The following is a 21,551-nucleotide window of genomic DNA, read 5'->3' as shown; positions in this document are numbered from 1 at the left end:
CGGTGCCGTGTGGGCGTGGAGAGCGCTGGGTGTGGCTGGGTGTGGCTGGCCCGTGCCACAGCCCACTTGGCCATCCCACCTTTTTTTGCTGGCGGCTAGTCTAGTTGGCTGTAGAAAGCAGGCGAAGACGCTCGAAGCCTCTGCAACACTCAGCCCAGCGGACCCGGCAGCCCCAGATCCCGCTCAAATTCTGTACAGAGCTTGCCTGCACTCCTCCACGACGCTCTCTTAAACCCTGAGTACCCCGGACCGCACGCGCTTCGACCTGAAAACCCGCCCGATACCCCGCCACATCGCATACACGCAAACATGTCTGTCGTGGGAGTAGACTTGGGGACGCTGAACACCGTCATTGCCGTTGCCCGGAATCGCGGTGTCGACGTCGTACGTGCCCCTGCCCCGACCATGCGCCGCACGCAATGCTGACTGTTCCCAGATCACAAATGAAGTTTCCAACCGCGCCACGCCGTAGGTCCTCGCAACGCTACCCAGAAAACTCAGACCACTAACGCCTCTGCAGCTCTCTCGTAGGCTTCGGCCCCAAGAGCAGGTACATCGGCGAGCCCGCAAAGAACCAGGAGGTGTCCAACCTCAAGAACACCGTCTCGTCCTTCAACCGCCTTGCCGGCCGCCAGCTCAGCGACCCCGATGTCGAGGTCGAGAAGAACTTTGTCTCGGCGCCCTTGGTCGATGTCGACGGCCAGATCGGCGCCGAGGTCACCTACCTGGGCAAGAAGGAGAAGTTCACGGCCACGCAGATCCAGGCCATGTTCCTCACCAAGATCAAGCAGACCGCCTCTGCTGAGCTCAAGCTCCCCGTCGCCGACGTCGTCATCAGCGTCCCGGCTTGGTACACCGACGCCCAGCGGAGAGCCCTGCTCGATGCTTCCGAGATCGCCGGACTCAAGACGCTGCGCTTGATCAACGACACCACCGCCGCCGCCCTTGGCTGGGGCATCACAAAGCTCGATCTTCCCGCGCCCGAAGAGAAGCCCAAGCGGGTAGCATTCGTCAACATTGGCCACAGCAACTACACTGCGTCCATCGTCGAGTTCAGGAAAGGCGAGCTGACCGTCAAGTCCACCGCCTGGGACCGCCACTTTGGTGGTCGTTACATTGACCAGGCCCTCGTCGAGCACTTTGGCAAGGAGTTCAAGGAGAAGTTCAAGATTGACATCTTCGAGAACGCAAAGGCAAAGTTCCGAGTCCAGGCCGGTGTGGAGAAGCTGAAGAAGATTCTTTCCGCCAACAGCGCTGCTCCCCTGAACATTGAGTCCGTCATGAACGACGTGGATGTTCGCGGTATGCTCAAGCGTGAGGAGCTCGAGGAGCTCATGAAGCCTCTGCTCGAGCGCGCCACCGTCCCGCTTGAGCAGGCTCTCGCTGAAGCCAAGCTCAAGCCTGAGGATATCGACATCATCGAGATGGTCGGTGGCTGCACGCGTGTGCCTGCCCTTAAGAACAAGATCCAGGAATTCTTCGGCAAGCCTTTGTCTTTCACCCTGAACCAGGACGAGGCCGTCGCTCGTGGCTGCGCTTTCAGCTGCGCCATCCTTTCCCCCGTTTTCCGCGTCCGCGACTTCTCTGTACACGACATGGTCAGCTACCCCATCGAATTCACGTGGGAGAAGTCCGAGGACATCCCCGACGAGGACACCAGCTTGACCGTCTTCAACAAGGGCAACGTCATGCCTTCAACAAAGATCCTCACCTTCTACCGAAAGCACCCCTTTGACCTGGAAGCCAAGTACGCAAAACCAGAGGATCTGCCCGGAAAAATGAACCCCTGGATTGGCCGTTTCTCGGTCAAGGGCGTCAAGGAGGACCCCAAGGGTGACTTCATGATTTGCAAGCTGAAGGCGCGTCTCAACGTGCACGGTATTCTCAATGTCGAATCCGGGTACTACGTGGAGGAGGTTGAGGTTGAAGAACCCATTCCTGAGGAGAAGAAGGAGGGCGACGTACGTATTTCCACTTCTGCTTTTTCCGATTCGCCTTACGATTCTGTCGATCCGAGTAGCGAGCAGCAGTCCGATGAGTCTCCTCAAGAGCGCGCTGCGAAAAGACGCAAATCGAATTCTACTAGCGTATCGCAAGCTTCTGTTTCTTTGGCTGTTGACGAGGCGCTAACAAAAAACCGGCAGGCAATGGACGTCGACTCTAAGGAACCCAAGGAGCCTCCGAAGATGCGCAAGGTCAAGAAGCAGCAGCGCAAGGGCGATCTACCCATCTCCTCTGGCACCGCCACCCTGGACTTGTCGAACAAGGAGACGGCTCAGGAGAGGGAGAATCAGATGGTCATGGAGGACAAGCTTGTCCAAGACACCGAGAACCAGAAGAATGACCTTGAGGCGTTCATCTACGAGCTCAAGGACAAGATCCTCGATGTATACGCCGAGTTCGCCAGCGATGACGAGAAGGCCCGGCTGAATGCCAAGCTCGAGCAGACAGAGGTAAGCACTCCGAGCCACGCATCTTGATCACGCTAACCCGGTCATAGGACTGGCTATATGACGAGGGCGAGGACGCCACCAAGGCACAGTACGTCTCCAAGTCGGAGGATATCCGTTCGATCGCCGGCCCCATCATCCAGCGGTACAGGGACAAGATCCAGGAGGAGCAGGCCTCGATCCGCAAGAAGCACGAGGAGCAGGCCGCCCAGAAGCAGGCCGAGATCGAACGCCAGAAGCGCGAGGCCGAGGCCAAGCAGCAGGCCAACGCGCCCGAGCCCAAGGACGCTGAGATGACGGACGCGGAGACGCAGAAGCCGGACGAGGTCGAGGAGCCTTCATCGTAGAGGCAGATTTGTGCATGAAAAAAGCGATATAGGATGAGCAAAAGCATTGATCGGAGTGGGAGTGATGGGTTCCCTTTTTTGAATGGATAATGGGGGCAATTTCATGACTAACTCCTTTGGCGATGCTAGCAAGCTACGACTGTCTGTGAATTGTTTATGATAGACTCCATAGATGACCGAACATGATTTCGATACGACATTGACAGTTGTGCTTCCATAGTTCAAACGTCCGAAAGTACAAGAGCCATTCTCCTGTTCACCCCGTCAAATAGGCGCATACTCTATGCATGGCTTGCTATCAACGAGCTGAAGCTACCGCAGGAGCTCCGAGACGTCCTCACGTAGCTTGTACTTTATGTATGGGCCATCGTGGGTACTAGTCAAGTGATCAATGAGCTGAAACTCGTTCGGACGTTGTCTGCCCGGGGGCCCGCCGAGCTTCCCGGCACCAACAACGCCGAGATCCCCATCTGCAGCTTCAAAATCAAAGTACCACAGCGCTTTCGCCATCGCAGTGCTCAATTCCATGTAAGCCATAGTTTTTCCTGGACACCCGCGCGGTCCCAGAGAAAACGGTACGAAAGCCTGTCTCGCCAACTCTATCTTCTCCTTGGGATTGCCCTCGGATACGATCCAGCGGTCTGGACAGAAAGAGAACGAGTCCGGGAAGTACTCTTCGTTGTGCTGGACGCAGTAGATGGAGGCCCCTACGTCACAGCCCTCTGGAACATAGTGGCCGTCTATGACAATACCACCGCTACCTTTAGAGACCTCTCTCCACAGGACTCCTCCCGCAGGAGGCGTCATGCGCATCGCTTCATCGATACAAGCTCGTAGATAGACGCACTGTGGCATCTTTGAGTTCAATCCGCAATGGATCTCGTGTCCAGAGCGGAACGTGCTGCGCACTTCCCGTGCAACCTTGTCATAGCACTCCGGATACCTCGAGAGATAGAAGAACAGCGCCGTGAGCCCGGTAGAGGTGGTGTCTGACCCCGCGATCAGTAGGAATCGTGCCTCAGACCAGAGCTCGGCTTGCGAGAAACTCCGCCCCGTCTCCTCGTCGGTGGCGTGCACGATGAAGGAGAATAGGTCTCGCTTGGCGCGTCCGTCTTCCTCAGCCTCCAGTCTCTCGCGCAGGAGCCGGGTCATCAGAGTCATGTACTTCATGCGCATGGACGAGGCGCGTGGGTACAGTATCTTTTCCAACTTGACCTTGGCGAGATCAGGAAACTGGCCGTATACCGCCGACCGGTGACTTGCTGCTGTCACGGCATCGATCAAGAAGCGGTTCGTGGGGCCGTCCAGCAAGCCAAAAGACTGACCGAAGCCGAACTCGCCCATGATATCGAAGCCGAGATATTTGCACTGCTCCGACATGTTTACCGGCGCCGACCATTGCCCTGGTTGTGCCGAGGCGGCTCGTGCAATGTTCCGGACAAATTTGTCCACGTGCTCGAGCAGGCTGGGCTCGAACTCGCGCATGCACGGGTCCGAGAGCCCTTGGCTGATCATGCGGCGCTTGAACCTGTGCAGCTCTTTGTCGATAGCCGTGTGGATGTTGAAGACCCCAGGAGCTGGGAGCATAGAGAGATAGCCGCGGGATTTCTGGACCAGCTTTGTCTTGTTGACGTTGATGTCCGCGCCATATCAGTGGGGTTCTGGGTAGCATGGCATAGCTTGTGCTTACCATGGAAAGCGGTGACCGTGTTGAACACCATCTTGTTGGGGCCTCCGCGGAATGCAGATCCTGTGCCAACCTTAGACTAACTCAATACTTGCTTTGGAAAGAGTGTATATATACCATAGCGTTTATGCGCTTCCAGTGTGCGGATGTGAAGTTGGCCGAGAGCACTATGATACGCGCCGTACCAGTCGGTGAATTTTGCGATGAAGGGTCCTGGTTCGTGAGAGAGTGCGTTGAGAAACCAGCGATGGGAGTAGATGATTATAAACTTCGCTGTCAGTGGAGTCACCAACTGACAGTGTGTGGATTTTACCTACTCGAAGTAAAAGTACACCGATCGCAACCTTGATTAGGAGCGTTGGCAACCCCCAAAAAGCCATCATTGATCACGTTATTAACGATTCTTTGAGGTTGGAGAGTGAATATGAAGCAATAGCCTGAATTGAGCCAGATGGCTAAAGCCAAATATGCTTTTCAACGTCCGCTAAAGGGGCCAGCGAGTGCATATCAACTGGTACAATACAAAGACAATAGACGGCCCCCAAAAACGTGATACGCGACATGTAGCACAGCGATCGCTGGAAGCGATGGCCGTCCCGGATGCACGCCTTGCAAGGATAGCTGCACAATCCCAGTCAAGGGTTTCGGTCACCGAGATAGATTGGATCATCCATCGGCATGCTCAAAGGAGGTCCGTAACGGTCTGCAGGCACGCGTGTCTAATATCGAGGGACATTAGTGCCTTCCTCTTCCTTGTCTTGGTGTTACACACGGATCCATTCTCTCGGGACCTGTGTCGCGCAATGAACCTAGCATTGCAGCCATAATGTAGCTGGGATGATAATCCTTGAAACTTTATCCCAAGCTCAGCTGACTTGGTATGGGTTCATTCATGGCTCTGAAGAAATCATACGAAAGGGGTTTCAACAGTCCGAGAGATATGGTGAGTCTGTGTAAGCATTGATTGCTTGCTGGATCAGCCCCTAGGAGAAATCATGTACTAGTGGGCTTGACAATACATTCAACAAATGCTATCCGTTTTGAGCAGGCGGAAATTGCACGGGAAACTAGTTATTACCCCATACTCTGATGCCCACAATACTACACATGACATATACCCCATTCTGATGCCTCTGAACCTTGCAAGTCGGTACCCACTAGCTCTTCAAGGCAGCATCCGTGATAGAGCTATGTTCAGTTTTCTCAGTTTTCTTAGAATCTTTCTGGGTGAAAGATATCTGCGGTCTCCTCCACAGCATCATTACAGCGACAAATTGTGCAGCCGTAAAACCGATAAGCACTCGTGTCCGCTGATTGTACGAACGAACTAAGACCTCCATGACTTGGCGTTTGGCTGGTTCAGGTAATAGCGACACTGCACCGGTAGATTTCAAGATCATCGACAGTTGGTCCGGTGGTAGTAGATGCTGGAGGCGGGTGGTGGCGTAGTTATTCCAAACTGTAGTCGCAACAGCTAATGCCAAAGCTCCACCTAATACCCGGAACTGCAGAACCGCTCCCGCGCAAAGGGCTGTTTACTGTATTAGCCGTTGATCAAATCACTGTGTGCGAGCCACTCACCCAGGTCTCTGCTTTTGGCAACCGCAGGGGGTAGGACAAGACACAACCCGAACATTATGCCGATTCCCAGACCAGTCAGTACTTGGTAACCATATATGGCGCTAGGTATTGATGTCACACTGGTCAATGTTGACAGAAGACATACGCCAGTCAGCTGAAATGCCACGCCAACTGATAGTAGAACAATGGGTGGTATTCCGGATTTCCCAGCCACTATATTGACAGCAACAGCTCCAAGAGCGATCAGGAGATTGAAAGGTATCAATCGGACACCCGCCCCAAAAGCATCCACACCGAGTGTTTGGAAGCGCTGCGGAATGTCGATGATCTCAACAATATAGGGGGCACCGGATAGCAAAGAGAGCCTTAATTCGGATTAGCTTGTATATGATTCAATAGGCCAAAGAAAAAGGATGCTTACATTAGCGTACCCACCCACGCCCGATTCTGAAAGAATTCCCACGGGAAGATTGGCTCGGTGGTTGTGTGTACTGATTTCGAGAGACGGTATTCTTGGAGTACGAATGCGATCCAGAGTATTCCAGATAGGGTAAATAGAGATATCGTTGGTGCAGATTTCCATTTGAAAGTCACCCCTGCTTCCAGCAAGGCTGTGACCAATAGCAAGGACGCCCCAAGCAGACAGAAGGCTCCCAGGAGATCGAGGCTCCTTGAGCGAGCAAGTTTCGAACGATGAACGCCGTCCCTAGAGGTGGCTATGGGTTGGTTCTGATAAGGGAATCGATTGGGGATGCTGAAGAACAAGAGAACACAAATCAGACTTCCAACGGGCACACTAATAGGATTTTAGCAGGGAAGGGCACGTCGAGGATTGCTTACTTGATTAAGAATATCCACCGCCACGAAACCTTTTCGCTGAATGCTCCACCTAGCAATGGACCGACCAAGCTGCCAAAAGCGCTGAATGAGGAGATGATAGCAGCATACTTGGGGTAGTCGTGCTCTGCAACCATTTCATACGCGATAGTCAGTCCCAAGGAGACGCAACCCGCCGCGCCAACGCCTTGAAACGAGCGGAATATGATTCTGGTCATATATCAGCTATCCTTGGAAATATTTTCGAGCAATATAACCTACAGTTGTGTCATAGATTGGGAGCCTCCGCAGGCGCCCGAAAACGCGACGAACAAGAAGAGGGCGCACACCATGCACGTTTTGCGACCCCAAGCGTTACTGAACTTCGACCAAATTATGATCAAGCCTTGCGTAGTATCAGCAATGTGAGGCCTGAATATGTGTGGATACATACTGGTATATGTGACGAGGTAGCTCGTTACGACCCAGCCGATGCGGTTGAACCCTTGCAAATCATCTACGATAGCAACTAACGAGGTAGCAACTACGGACACTTCGATGTTGACAAGAAACATTGCCAGAGCGATACTTTTGAACTGAGATCAACAAGTTTCTCGGAAGAGGGGATGAGCCGCGTACCTTGAGGTAACTGCACGCAGCCTCCACCCTGATAGTAACCCCGAATGTTCCATCTCGTTCTGAACTGTGCCTCTGGGTGGCTCCTCAGGCAAGACTTGTTGTTCCTCGATTCGATCATCGAGAATCTTCATTGGAGCGATCCCAACGTTGAGAACGCGGTTCGGCAAAGAAGTAGCGTTTCAAGTGTCGATGGTGAAGTTGAGAATCGAACAAGCAGTTGTGTAGGCGCCGCTACGTTGCGAATGCAAATCACAAGCAGAGGCGGGAACGCGTTAGGAGTAAGATTGACACAGTGTCGCTCGCGACACTGATGCACCACAAACGTTGCGCCTCACAGCTACGCCCCATGCTGCCAATCTATCCTCAAATTGAGCGCATATAACCGAGCTGGGCCGCGTACATATGCCCGGGCAGTTTTGCCCGTGAGTCGCATTAGGAAACAGGAAAACAGTAGATTTGCTGTTCAACGGTTCGCCTCGTTTCAGGTGCAAAGACTTTCCCGGTCAGGGTAAACCGACGCAGTGGTTCTATCCGGCGCCTGGCGCCCGGGATCCCAATCCTACAGGTAAGCCACTCATGGGGTTGCAGATAATCACTGAACATGAGAGGAGGAAAAATTAGTCTTATCTCAAGGCTGTCTTGGAGGCAACTCGGACTTGTTTTCATAACGCACGTGAGTGCGTGCGTTAGTCTACCATGGCAACGCCACTATCTCCTCACCCCTAACTCATCCGCGTCCACCTCCAGTACTTGAGGGCAGGGATAAATGCGTCTGCCCCGCAATATAGCCTACTACGGCCGTATTCCAAACTACTGAACTCGGGGTTCGGTTTACAGCGCCTTCCTCACCTGGATACCGTTGCAATGGGGTGCATGTCAAACTCTTCGCTGCCTTTTGTGCCCATGGTACTGGTGGCGGAGTGCTCGATGCAAAATTCGCGCTGGCGCAGAATCTTCCTCTGAGACTCGGAATCGTCACTTGGGAGTCTGATAGCGCTCGCATCCGATCTTTGGTCCCGGCGCCCGAACGAACCTTGTTCGTCGCTAGAAGTCTTTGCACCAGACCGTGATCGAGCGATAATCCGAGACAACGAACTCTCGTGAATCAGATGTCGGAGCAGGGGCTTGAATGCGAGCATACATGCAGCCCACAGATAGATACTCGGTTCGATGATGATCCAGGTTAAGAGGGACACGGCGGCCCAGGTGCCGTCGACAATTGGTGTAAAGAAGGCGACAAAGCGAATGATTGATGTGACCAAACCGCTACGAATCATTAATCCCTGAAAAGGGCATATAAGCTTCGAAGTGGGTACTTACATGCTCCCTATCAGAAAGGTGATGAACAGACCAAACTTTACTTTGGATGAACTGTGAAGATTCCAGACCAAAGGCATCGGAAGCAGTAGCATAGCAACGTCGGTTATTATGTTTGGAAGACTTCCGTAGCGGAACATCAACGCTTGATTGACGCAGTGGCCGCCTGGGATAGTCTTATTCCAAAGGTATTCAAGAGGTCGGCACTGGCAGATGATAACTGGAACACAGGCCAGCGGTGTTGCGACCAGGACAAACACAACCACCCAGCAGCATGCTCGGGAGAACTTGCTTTGAAAGATCTTGAGATACATGGAAATCACAGCCAATTTGGGCAGCACCGCGGATATGATGTAGAGTGATGGCGCGGCAACGTAAACCGATTTTAGCCACTCGATTCTCTGCTCCTTGGGTACGTATTGCAAGTGTCGTCCAACGCCGCCTCGTTTGACCGCATCTTAAAGATGTTAGAAAGACATGCACTGGTGCGGAATGAAAAGCTTATGCTTACATATGGAAGTAGCACATGTTCCAGTAATGACAGTCAATGCCGCAAGGACAAGGAAGTCATCATGTCGAAGCCTTGTGCGCTGAATGTGGCGTGACCACATGCGCATGCAAACGAAGCAGATGTCTAAAATGAAGAAAGCAACTGCTATGTTGATGAGCTCACGGCCACGTGATTCATCAGGAGGCAGATTTCTGACAGCGTTCATGGTGAAGAAATTTGGTAAGGATCACGAATAATCGCAAATGCAGTTGGCATGAATCAGCCGGATATCTAGCAACGTTCGTTCGCAAAGAGTCTAGAGTTTTATAACCCTAACCTCCGCGCTGAGGGGCATTAGGTAGCCCTGTTCCTCTCGCGCAGCTACCACTACCGGAAAAATGCGAGGCTGGGGATGCTGGGGGCCGAATACGCAGACATCAGTTACGGTCATGACAACGGCGATCTAGACTTGCTTGCATAGGTTCGTTAATATGCACTCATTAGCTTAGTCCTGGAGACTATTGGCGCATCCATGCATATCAACCAATCAGTCGTCTCTGTTCAAACCCCGAACCTGCAAGAACCCCAGCTTTATGGAACGGACGTTGATTGTGAAGTCCGTGGAGGTGCTTGAAACAAGTGTCAACGGCGATGAACGTGTTGCCACACAAGGCGTACAGTAATATCGAGAAGATCATATTCCTCTCTTGGGTTTACAAACCCGGGCCTACTGCTCGGAATGATAGCCGCCCCGAAAGCAAACCTCCGTCCGCTTTGGTCTCTGGATGCAAGAGGGGGTGAGAGGGCAGCACGGCGTAGTATGTTGATCTATCCGCGAGGTCTTGATCTGATACCCGGCTATTGGTCAATGTCTATGACTCTACTGAGGCCCGAATATGTATATATAGCGCAAGTCAAACATACGACAAGATCAATCCGTTTTGCAAAGAGTATCGGTTACCTGAAGTCGGCCAACATGTCCAAGAGAAAGTCTTCGAGCACGATTGACTATGACAGTCACCCATCCGAGCTCGTCGGGTCTGGTGTGAGTGTACGAGGTGGTATTGTCGTTAGACTTCATGCTAAAATGTACAGACTATCAACTCGAAAGTCGACATAAAGCAGCTCCGAGATAAGATTCCACCTCATTGTTTCCAACCATCGTACACGAAGTCGATCTATTATCTCAGTCGTGACATCATGTTAGCCGCGGTCCTTGGCACTGTAGCTCACACTGGTATACCGAGCCTTCCCAGTGTCTATTTACGGACAATCGCCTGGATTTCGTACGGCTATCTTCAAGGTCTCGTTTTGACGGGACTCTGGGTGAGGGAGCCTTCTTGACTGCAACGCTTGATTGACTCATGTTTGTTTACAGGTCCTTGGTCATGAATGTGGCCACATGGCCTTCTCTCCATCCCAGACTCTTAACGATGTTCTGGGCTTCATCCTTCATTCGTCATTGCTGACTCCATACTTCTCCTGGAAATCCTCCCACCGCCGGCACCACATATACGCAAACAACCTCGCAAAGGATCACAACTATGTGCCCCCTACACGCATTTCATACGCAGAGAGCCTTCTTTTCCAGGCAAATCGCTTAGAAGAACTCACGGAAGACTCGCCGGTTGTGATAATATTCCGAATATTGATACAACAGCTCTTGGGATTCCCTTGGTATCTACTGACTAACATCACCGGCTCGCCAGGAAGTCTGCACCGCAAAAGGTCGGACTCTTTCCTCGGAAACAGCCACTTCGCGCCCAGAAGCACGCTGTTCAGGCCCGAAGAAGCTCATCTGATTATCGCATCTGACCTGGGTTTGCTCGCAATGGCCGGTGTTCTCTGGTATGCTTCAGAGTCGCTTGGACTCCCCGTCGTACTACTATACATCCAGCCGTGGCTGTGGGTGAATAACTGGATTGTTGCGATAACATACCTCCACCACACCCACCCGAGTCTTCCGAAGTACGAGGATGAAGCATGGAGCTTTGTTAGAGGGGCCACTGCCACGATGGATCGGGACTTCGGATGGACTGGAAGATATCTCTTTCACGGTATAATTGAGTACCACGTCATCCACCACTTATTTTCGTAAGAACACATCTGTCCTTCAAATTCTATAATCGACTGATTGGTGACAGGCGGATCCCGTTTTACCATGCCGAGGAAGCTACAAAGGCGATAGTCCCTTTGCTGGGATCTCACTATCATTGTGATAGGAACAGCTCTTTCCTCGCCGGTATCTGGACGGCCTTCACAAAGTGCCAATGGGTTGAACCGGACAACGAGGATGCAAAGCCACGTGATCGCGTCATGTGGTATAAAGGCGGCCCTTCCCCGCCTCCAGAAATTTCCATGGGTCGAAAGTCTTGGTCTCTGTAACCCAAGGGTCTCAGAAAAATCTGATGTGTGACCTTCCATATACGTATGCATCCACGTGCATGGACTGGAAGGGATGACATCGACTAGTTAACCACATGATGTCCACTCGCACGAGGGCGGATACGTAGTTCGACGGGCGAATCCGTGAAGTAAATCGACTAGGCGCGATACGAAGAGTATGGTTAAGGTTGAAAGCAGTGTACTTGGACTCGATTGCGGTCGCGGTGGGTCGCAAGGCTGGACTAGGCCTGAACTAGGCAGTCACGTATAGGTAGTCTTTTGAATCTATTTAATCGGGTTTGGCTGGCTGCTCCCCGGACCAACCCTTCACTTGAGTTCCTTCATTACACAGTCCCAGCAAATAAAATCACAGCCAGCATATCGGCTTCGATACGAAGTCCGAGACCAAATCGGTCAGCGGCGTGCCATCACTTGGTGACCCATGTGAATGTAGTGGCTAGGGTATAGCTTGACGTGCATCCACGAAATGCTCATGTTCTGAGATTCACACAGCCACAAAAACCCTGTCACAATCATGCAGTTGATGGACCCTAGTGTTGAGCATGGCCAAATCTCAATGTCGAATTTTCCGTGTAAGAAACGGGCTCTTTTGTTCGGTCCGGTCCTTCCGTTCCTGAAGCGCAGCGGAGGCGTCGCGGATACGTCGCGGATGCGGATGCACTGCCTGCACGGTAAGGGCTTCGGTCCGAATCCCTGTCGCGTCCGTCCCGATTTCTGGCTTCCCCGTCGACGGGATTGGATTGGCTGCTAGGATTTTGATTGACATGCGTAGTTAACTAACTCCCTTTTAAGAGAATCGGGGAGTCTGCATTCCAAGAGATTCCTTCGGAGATCCATTCGGAAGGTCCTATCACCCAAATCTTCTGGACTTGCGCGGTTTATCACATGGCCGCTCCTGCCCGAAGTGGCGAGAATCCTACCGCGGGGCATCTTGCGTATAGCCGCTGCCTGCCACCGCTTGCATCTTTGAGGAACCCGACCCAGCAAGTTTGTCCAGGTCGTGCTGCAACAATAGGTTCGCCTGCAAGGCCGCGAGCCGGTTACGACAGGGCTGGGACAGACGCGCAACCTCGCCCCGGCGTCAGTGACGTCCGAACGTGGCTTGTCCATGCACTGTGCCGCAAAGTGCGTTATCAATAGGCGATCATTTTGTGGAACAGAGTCGACCTTCTGCTGAACGTGATGGTTTGATGTTCACACCTATTCTCCAAATCTACTCACATCGAAAGACTGTATGATCCCGCAACTTTGTATCAATCCGGCGTCGTAGTCTCATAGAAGCAACGATGACAAGCAGGCAAAAAGCAGAGCAGAAGCTGCAAGAGATGACCTCGGGTTTCATCGAAAAGCTTAAACCGATTCTTTTCGCTCCTGTTTCCATGCAACAAATGGTGACGGCACAGGACGTCCCGGCAAAGGGCCCTGTGTGGGTTAGTCGAACTGTTTTTGAAAAGCCTGAAGGCAGCCACGAACTTGGGAGTGTGTTGAAAGATGCTTTCAGGGCCCTCGATTTTGGTGGTGATAGCACGTACGATTTTACCATCGAAGACGTCGACGTCCAATGGACTGCATATAGACCAGTTGGCAAGGAGAAAGAACCAGAGCCAGAGATCACTGAGCATGAGAAGTTCAACGGTATGATGAAGGATGTACCAGCAGATACTGTGATCCTGTATGCTCACGGCGGTTTCTACTAGTCAGTACCAGTCTCCGATCATACCTGAACGAAGGTTCTAGTACAATTCGCTACCCAAACAGGAGTAACGCAGTACTACAACCTTAGACTCAGTACTGTATCTAAAGACGCTGGCTGACATCGCCAACAGCACCGGTAGTCCATCTTCCGTACGCGCCACTACTTTGGCACTGGCACGTGAGACAGGCGGCAGATGTCTCGTACCCGACTATCGTCTTGCACCGCAGTGTCCTTTCCCAGCAGCGGTGGTCGATCTCTTCCTCGCGTATCTATCTCTTCTTCACCCAGGCAAGGATGCAATGCACAAACCGGTTTCAGCCCAAAACATCGTCTTCGCAGGCGACAGTTCGGGCGGCAACCTCGTACTAAGTCTCCTCGCACTGCTCCAACACCTCCGCGACCATGCTGCCGGCCGCGTGCGTTTCCGTGACCAATGGATCGACGTACCCCTTCCAGCAGGCGTCGCAACGCTCTATCCGCACTGCGACCACGCCATGTCCTTCGCCTCCCACATCCGCAACAGACCCTATGACATATTCATTCTCGACCTCCTTCCCCACCTCCAACCCAACTATCCCTCCTGCGACATCTGGCCCACCAAGCCCCCGCGCGAAGACATCTATGCGGACGCCCGCACGCTTCTACACCCTCTCGTCAGCGTGGCTATCGCGCCTGCGTGGTCGGCGAACAACATGCCGCCCATGTTCATCGCGACGGGGCAGGAGAAGCTGACGGACGAACAGTACTACCTGGCGAAGAGGGCGGAGAAAGCTGGTGCAACAGTACAGTTCTACCAATACGACGCCCTGCCGCACAGTTTTGCGAGCTTCTTTCCGAGACTGCCTCAGTCGAAGCACGTGCTTAGCCAATGGGGCGCATTCTGTCGCGATGTTGTGAAGCGGCCGGGGGATCTGGAGAGTGTGTGGGTGAGGTATGCAGCCGATGATGTGGAATTCAAAGGGATGGAGTTGGAGAGTCCGGTTGATGTGGAAGAGAGTGTTGAGGTGAGGAGAGGGAAGATGAGAGAGAAGCTGGCGGTGCGGAAGGTGTGGAGGGGGCCGACAGAAACAGCAATGCTGTAGGTTCAACTGAGCCGTTACATTTTGCTTGTCTTCCATGTGTAGAAAATGTGCAGTGCGTACGGCTAGGTTTTCGTAGAACTGTTTCATCTGCAAAGCGAGCACGCATAGCTAGCTAATCCCAACGCCTGCATAATCTCACATACCAGACACTAATACCACCCTGCTGTGCCTGAAGCAGAAGCCTATCGCCGTGGAAGTATCGCAGCAAAGACAGCTACCATCATGCACTCTCCCCACCACGTCTGGATCCCAGCCCCTGGCGTCGCGCCCCCAGTGAACTGCGCATCCCCCGCCGCAGTTGTAGAACTCGCAGAACTCCCTCCAGTGCTCCCCGCCACTGGAATAGAGACCGTGCCGTCCACCACCACAATCCCTGCCATCCCAGATGCCAGCGACACCGGCAAACCCGCGTACGTCGTAGCCTGCCCCGGCGCCAGCGTCTCGCCGTTGGGAAGCACTATCCCACCTCCAGAGGCAGATACGAACGAAAGATCCGTAGTAAGTAAGGTCGGTACGGGTACGACGATCCCACTTTGTGCGGCGCTCACTGCGATCGTCTCACTCCCCACTACAATAGCGGAGGACCTGGTGTCGAGGGATACAGTCACACCATTGACGACTGTCGCTTGGCCGGGCTGGAGATTCGAGAGGAGGCTCGAGAGGTGTAGCGTGGTTTGTTCTGGGGTGGGCGCCGGAAGGGGGATGGTTTGGGTGTTATCGATGACGATGAAGGAGGCGGATGTATCAAAAGAGATGGGGAGGGTGCCGAAGGTGGTGATTTGCCCGGGAGCGATATTTACGGGTCCAATGCCGGGAACAAATATTGCGGTGTGTGACGGGCCAATGTTTATGGGTCTAGTGTTGGGTATTGTGGCCACAGGCGTAGAAATTGCTTGCGGCTCTTTGTTGGGCGGGGCTACTGGGACGCCAGAGGTTTGTGCAGGATCTTGAGGCGTTGGTCGAGGCTGGCCCGTCGGCGTCTCCACTGGGAGCGGCTCAAATGCAGATGTGGGCCTGATGGTGTCTAGTCAGATACACTCTCAAACCAACCAATTATATGACATTGTATGGGGATACTCACGCCAGTTCCGTCGCGGTTGGCTCGAAGGTACCCGGAGAAAGGTAGTCGTAGTCGAAGAGCGTAGTGGCACGTATCGTTGTGATAACATTCGTGACGGTTTGACCCGGAAGCGTGATAGTCTCAATCAGAGTAATCGTGGCAGTCAAGGTCTCGCATCCTGACACGGGCGGGGTTTGGGCGAGTGATGATGAGGATGAGGATGTGGATGTGATATTGTTGGGCGGTTGGTTGGTGGGGGTTCTAAGTACATCAGCCATGTCTCCATTTCTGATACCCATTCGATACGTACGCAAACGATGAATCAGACCACACCGTCCGCTTCGCTATGCGTGCATGCCTCGCAAACGCGTACTCAGTCCTGGTCGAGGTAGTTCCATTACTGAAAGGTGTCACGTAGTACGTAGTCGCTACGTAAGTTTGCGTAATAAACGAGGTGGTAGTTGAAGGAGGTAGTGTAAGGGCATTAGTTGCGGAAGTGGTTATGACAACAGTACATTCGGCGGTCGTAGAAGCTAAAAGCTCAGTGTCAGCAAAAGGAAGCCCCCGCCATCTCGATACGCACCCGAGGAGACGCCGGCCAGGAGACATAGCGATAATATGGCTCCTTGCCAGGCGAATCTTCCAGACTCTCGTCGCATATTGAGCAGGACCCTGATCGACCTTTCAATTTTTATGATAGTTCACAACACAAGACTGGCGTTCCAGAATTCTATCTCAAAGCCTTCACGTAAAACTGTTTTGAGTTCTGCAGGACTCAGCCTTGTGTGCTACATTCTGGCCCCCGCATTGGCGCACCTTGGCCCGGGCTATGTAGTTGATTGCTCTGCTTACAATCGACCAGGGGTTGGGTCCAGGGGCCCTTCTATGAATCTGGGGGTGTGTCAACAAGGCTCCGGTTGGTCAATATGGTCTCGAAATTGATGGGGTGCAGGTTCTGAGCGGAAAATAGTTGCCATAGAAGTCCAGCCTTGCCGGCTTCAGGACTAGACCGGGGGCGATAAAGTCTTCAATACGAGCTCTCTCGTGCAGGTCATCAAATGAAGCTTGAAACCACTATCAAAAAGAGGCGCTTAACACGTTCGTGAACCGTCTTGGCTCGAGATTGACCATCGCAGCCTGGCCGCTTGCATTTCAGCCTTCTCTACTGTTCGACGTTTGAAGTGAAGTCGAAGCATCATCATGGTTGCTCCTCTGATAGTTACAGTATCTAACACATGGCTTGGTAATGATGGCAGCTGGTCCACGTACATTACGTGCTCTTTGGCCTCTGATCCGACTTGCTGATCGACTGCGACAGATTCAATATCGATGTTGGCACTCCGCCGCAATCTTTCCGGGTCCTGCCGTCTTTCCAAGTCCAGAATGTATGGCTTCCTATTGCGGATGAATGCATTAAAATATCAGCGGACGCAGAGAAGTGTGGCGTCTCTCGCGGTGCACAGCCATTCGCACAACGAACCAGCGCTGGATTCCACACGAACGTTTCGTCGACGTGGGAAGCCATTGGGCTGTACGAGCTCGGCTTGGAAAGAGATCGAGGAATTTCCGGTAATGGCATGAGCGGGTTCGACACGTTCAGAGTATCGAACACCACGCTGGATCGCTTCCCAGTCACGGCTTATGCATCGCCAGGGTTTTGGCTCGGCCAACTTGGTCTATCAACTGTGCCTTTGAACTTTTCGGAGACGATCAACTCCGCCTCATTGCTTGTGAATCTGAAGGACAAAGGGGTCATTCCCAGCCTCACCTATGGCTACCAGGCAGGAGCATCATATCGAGAAACTAGAGTGCCGGGCAGCCTTGTCCTCGGAGGTTATGACAAATCGCGCGCGACGACGCCGTTAACCATCAACATCAACGCAGATCTGTCTCAGGCTCTGACGGTCGGCCTCCAGGATATCTTAGTCACAAACTCTTTCAACGGGACTCTTTCGATGATAACTACTGAGCCAATTCTGGCACCACTTGACTCGTCGATTACAGAGCTGTGGCTGCCGCGATCCGTTTGCGACCGCTTCGAAGATGCATTTGGCCTGGAGTACGATACGAATTCCGGGCGATACGCTCTTTCGGATGCGACGAGAAATCAACTTCGTCAGCAGAAACCTACGCTAACTTTCACGATCGGAACCAACACCTTGACAGGTGGAAACACCACCATCATTCAGTTTCCATACGCAGCCTTCGACCTGCAAGCGTCGTTTCCGATATTTGCAAATACAACCAACTATTTTCCCATTCGAAGGGCTGATAACGAAAGTCAATACGCAATAGGCAGAGTGTTTATGCAAGAAGCGTACATCGGCGTAGATTATGAACAAGGGATATTTAACGTTAGCGCAGCTCGTTGGAATGAAACTGATCCCAATATAGTGCCTCTGCCCGCTGGAGATGTTCAGCCTTCAGAGGTTCCCAGAGCGGGGGCAGATGGGAAGAGCCACTTAGCTGGTGGCGCAATCACAGGCATCGTTGTTGGTAGCATAGTTGCGGTTGCGATATTGGTTGGTCTCAGTTGGTTCGTGTACAAGCACAAACAGCGCAGGTCCTACGGCGCCTACGGCGGAGCGCTTGTCGCTACAAGCGAAGAGAAGACTTATCCCAGAGAGCTGCAAGATACGGATACAGAGGAGGTAGCCGGTGGCGAAGTGTTTGAGCTGCCTGCAAAGCATGGACATAGCCAATTGCATGAGGTGGAGAGGATCGCAGAGCTGGACAGGCATGAAATCATTCAAGAGCTTGCGTCCAATCGTGATGGATAGATTCTAGGGTAACTGCAGGGTAGGGAAGTCTGTGGGTTCTGCGATACACCGTGCTCAACCGTTACTGATGACACTAACGGCTCCGGCCACGCTATGGTTTCCATTCTGCGCTTGTGCTATTTCGGACTAGCTCCGTGCCCACGCTGTACATGAGTGGTCTGGCCACAGTCTCTGCCCTGAGTTGAACTTTCTCTTGTGAATAGCGAATCGACTCTGCAGTTACATCGGCTCCTAGTGATGTCCTCATACTGGGCGTATCTGAAGTCTTTGTATCGCTCCGATACTTTGGTCGAAAACATCAAGCCAATCGAGGCTGAAAGCATTATCGGTAGAGCTGCACAATGACAAGCGAATGAAGAGCCGAACCAGGCTGCACATCGTCTTCGAGCACGTTCATGATACGACTCGTGTAGCAGCCTGGATTCCGCATCGCCTCAATGTGTGTGAAGAGGTTACGCTTCAGCCTCAAACACAAGGGAATACGAGCGGCTGAGGCGCAGCACTAGGCGCAGCACTTCGAATCATAGGAACATATGTATCTCAGCACTTGCCAGAGCGTTTTTCTCATCTAGCTCACTAACTTACTAACTCACTGACTGTCGCTGAAGTCTCCCACGCTGGAATGAACCAATGGCGCCAATTATCCTGGACCCACATTCATGTGCTTGGTGTGAAAAGGTAGTCTTCGACCGAGGGCAATCAGCGCCCCGTCGCACCAATCATGATCGCAGCGCGGACGATAGTCACGATGCTAAAATGGAGGCAAAAGTCCTCTTCGACTTTGCCTTCGTCGACCTGATCGAAGCTAGCAACAACGGCTGTCGACTGAGTTCATGGATTCTAGATGAAGAATGTATCACCCTCGAAACTGCATCGGCTCAATGCGGCGAGATTGCGGACGCTCGGCTCCGGAAATCAATGCAACAGGCCATCATGTGGGTTGATGCTTTGATTCCATGTGTCCCGGAACAAACGTTGCGCAGGCTAGCGGTGGAGAGACCTGGAAACTTTGAGAATATGTACCTTTTCCTGGGCGCACAGGATGACATCGACATCTCGAGAGTTGAATTCTTTGGTCTCTGGGACCGCGATAACAAAGAAATTGCATATCGCACGCGGCGCGGATTCCGAGTGCAAGCTTCTGAGGGTACAGTTCGCTTTGAGTAAGCAATGCCTGACCCTAGACTGACGCATCAGCAGGTGATCGCGCTGCCGAATACATAACGACGAGACCAATAGACGATGAGCCTGGATCATTGGAGACAGCCGCGAAAATATCTTTATGGCGGGATTCGTGCATCAAAGACCACAACGACAGCTGCCCAACATTCAGTGCTGCATTTGTCCCAAAAAGACTAATCGAGGTGCTGGACTCCGATGGATCAGATTGTTTGCACCTGTGCGAAACGCAACACTTAGCCCATTCGCCCTACATCCCATTGAGTTACTGCTGGGGAAAAGACCAAACGATCACTTCCACAAAGGCGACTATTTCCGAGTGGCTGAGATCGATACCATATCATCGGCTTCCGAGGACTATCCAAGATGCAATTACCGTGTGTCGCAACCTTAAGGTTCGGTTTCTATGGGTAGACGCGCTATGCATCATACAAGACGACGATCGAGACCGACCTCAACAGATTGCTCAGATGCCACAGATATATAGAAATGGACATATGACTATTGCGGCCGCATCGGCAAGTGATGCTTCCAAGGGATTTCTATATCGACGTACAGCACCCAACTCAGAAACACCTGCATTTACTTTACCTTATGTGTGTCCTGATTCTACAAGGGGAAGCATAACAATATTTTGTCTCGACAGAACTTCGAAACCACTTGATACGAGAGCCTGGACGTTACAAGAACGTCTCCTCTCACCACGGCTGCTGGAATTTTCGGAGCATCAAGTACGCTGGCTATGCCGTGGCTCTCTAGATAAACCAGGGTGGACGAATGGATGGGTAATGGCGGATGAAATTGATTCTACGAGCAAAAACATCTTACCGAAAGAGGTATTTGACCGAGTCTTCGACATTACCCGATCGGCCTCTCAGCGCGACTCTAAAATAGACCTGAATGAAAACAAGAGAGACTGGTATAGCCTCGTCAGGGCCTATACACACCGCAAACTCACGAGGCCGACTGATCGGACCCTAGCTTTGTCCGGACTTGCAAAAGAGTATTGTGCTGCACTCGACGATGAATATCTCGCAGGTCTATGGCGCAAATCACTGTTCACAGAGCTCCTATGGACCGTGGAAGGAAACACACATCCTGCACCTACTTCGTTCCAAGGGCCGTCGTGGTCTTGGACGTCTGTAAATGGCGTAATCGACTTCAAGGGCCAGTATGGACTCGAAGACGGCAAGAATAAGCAAGCAATAAGAGCCAAGATACTGGAGTGTCAGCCGGTTCTTGTTGAAGACGGCGCTCCGTTCGGGGCAGTCGAAGAAGATCTGTGCAGCCTAACTCTCGAAGCGAGATTGTTACCTGCGCTTCTCCTTCCCTCACGAGCTTCGAACCGCTACAATCGGCCAGAAGAGAATCACGCCGCCGTAATGAAGATGAGCGAAGATTGCAAGGTCCAGCAAATTAAGATCAATCTTGATACCTCCGACTTCCGAGCCCGTATGCCAGAAGGAGCTCCAGCGGAGATAGTGCTTCTAGAGTTATACAGCTTATTCATGGGATCTCAATGGCGTACTAAAGGTCTGGTACTGCGTTCGGAAGTAATATCTTCTGCTCAAAAAGGGGCAAGGGAACGACGCTTAGCTGCCAAGGAGAAGACGGACACAGATATATCTGTGAAGGATGAGGCGGGTCCACAGTCAAGACCTTCCACACAGACGGCCGCCCTGCGATACCAATTTCGTCTCTATCTCGGAGCCGAAGTTGATGATTGGTCCGCAGAGCAAGTTCGGGAATACGCTCAAAGCCGGAGTGGCGATTTACTTCGTATGCCAAAACTCGGTATGCCAACGAAGCAAGATGAACAACGAAGCGAGCCTGAGGAGCAGGTGTTCTACCGCGTCGGCATGTTTGATTACACTTCGAACTATTGGAGTCAGAAAGACTACGACTCCCGCGCGCAACGGGAATGCGATTGGTTCAAGTATTCCACCCCTAGAGTGGTGAAGATACTCTAAGAATGCTCACGCAATCTAATCGCTAAAACAGCCATCGCGAAACAAAGGGCT

The 21,551-nt window shown here is 52.4% G+C and overlaps 8 protein-coding genes across 8 annotated transcripts; 5 read left to right on the top strand and 3 right to left on the bottom strand.

Annotated features, from left to right (window-relative positions):
- Positions 1–309: 309 nt before the first annotated feature.
- Positions 310–2,797, top strand: CC84DRAFT_1176157 (heat shock protein Hsp88; the record flags this gene model as incomplete). Its single annotated transcript, XM_018180198.1, has 4 exons — positions 310–384; positions 437–468; positions 521–2,453; positions 2,501–2,797. 4 exons carry the CDS (start codon positions 310–312, stop codon positions 2,795–2,797), a joined length of 2,337 nt encoding a protein of 778 aa, XP_018036463.1.
- A 312-nt stretch (positions 2,798–3,109) lies between these two features.
- CC84DRAFT_1217367 (cytochrome P450) lies at positions 3,110–4,864 on the bottom strand (the record flags this gene model as incomplete). The annotated part of the gene is made up of 4 exons (XM_018182886.1): positions 3,110–4,374; positions 4,488–4,547; positions 4,602–4,752; positions 4,802–4,864. The coding sequence occupies 4 exons, from the start codon at positions 4,862–4,864 to the stop codon at positions 3,110–3,112; spliced, it is 1,539 nt and encodes a 512-aa protein (XP_018036462.1).
- A 777-nt stretch (positions 4,865–5,641) lies between these two features.
- Positions 5,642–7,573, bottom strand: CC84DRAFT_1187123 (MFS multidrug transporter-like protein; the record flags this gene model as incomplete). Its single annotated transcript, XM_018180905.1, has 6 exons — positions 5,642–6,015; positions 6,066–6,430; positions 6,487–6,861; positions 6,906–7,112; positions 7,164–7,469; positions 7,521–7,573. The coding sequence occupies 6 exons, from the start codon at positions 7,571–7,573 to the stop codon at positions 5,642–5,644; spliced, it is 1,680 nt and encodes a 559-aa protein (XP_018036461.1).
- Positions 7,574–8,632: 1,059 nt separating this feature from the next.
- On the bottom strand, positions 8,633–9,523 carry CC84DRAFT_1044209 (uncharacterized protein; the record flags this gene model as incomplete). Its single annotated transcript, XM_018173396.1, has 3 exons — positions 8,633–8,786; positions 8,841–9,294; positions 9,349–9,523. Coding segments are annotated over 3 exons (783 nt in total), but the record flags the coding sequence as incomplete, so codon positions are not given.
- A 780-nt stretch (positions 9,524–10,303) lies between these two features.
- On the top strand, positions 10,304–11,712 carry CC84DRAFT_1092602 (delta-12 fatty acid desaturas-like protein; the record flags this gene model as incomplete). Its single annotated transcript, XM_018174469.1, has 4 exons — positions 10,304–10,378; positions 10,423–10,653; positions 10,706–11,421; positions 11,472–11,712. 4 exons carry the CDS (start codon positions 10,304–10,306, stop codon positions 11,710–11,712), a joined length of 1,263 nt encoding a protein of 420 aa, XP_018036459.1.
- A 1,307-nt stretch (positions 11,713–13,019) lies between these two features.
- CC84DRAFT_1092037 (alpha/beta-hydrolase) lies at positions 13,020–14,511 on the top strand (the record flags this gene model as incomplete). The annotated part of the gene is made up of 2 exons (XM_018174428.1): positions 13,020–13,429; positions 13,560–14,511. The coding sequence occupies 2 exons, from the start codon at positions 13,020–13,022 to the stop codon at positions 14,509–14,511; spliced, it is 1,362 nt and encodes a 453-aa protein (XP_018036458.1).
- Positions 14,512–16,771: 2,260 nt separating this feature from the next.
- Positions 16,772–18,828, top strand: CC84DRAFT_1245030 (acid protease; the record flags this gene model as incomplete). Its single annotated transcript, XM_018184176.1, has 2 exons — positions 16,772–16,836; positions 16,890–18,828. The coding sequence occupies 2 exons, from the start codon at positions 16,772–16,774 to the stop codon at positions 18,349–18,351; spliced, it is 1,527 nt and encodes a 508-aa protein (XP_018036457.1). The 3' UTR covers positions 18,352–18,828.
- Positions 18,829–19,107: 279 nt separating this feature from the next.
- Positions 19,108–21,500, top strand: CC84DRAFT_1176151 (HET-domain-containing protein; the record flags this gene model as incomplete). The annotated part of the gene is made up of 2 exons (XM_018180197.1): positions 19,108–19,498; positions 19,552–21,500. The coding sequence occupies 2 exons, from the start codon at positions 19,108–19,110 to the stop codon at positions 21,498–21,500; spliced, it is 2,340 nt and encodes a 779-aa protein (XP_018036456.1).
- Positions 21,501–21,551: the final 51 nt, after the last annotated feature.

Source organism: Paraphaeosphaeria sporulosa (genome assembly GCF_001642045.1).
Source record: "Paraphaeosphaeria sporulosa strain AP3s5-JAC2a unplaced genomic scaffold CC84scaffold_5, whole genome shotgun sequence".
NCBI classification, from domain to species: domain Eukaryota; kingdom Fungi; phylum Ascomycota; class Dothideomycetes; order Pleosporales; family Didymosphaeriaceae; genus Paraphaeosphaeria; species Paraphaeosphaeria sporulosa.
The sequence above is the reverse complement of the archived record's forward strand: the minus strand, read 5'-3'. Positions and strand labels throughout refer to the sequence as shown.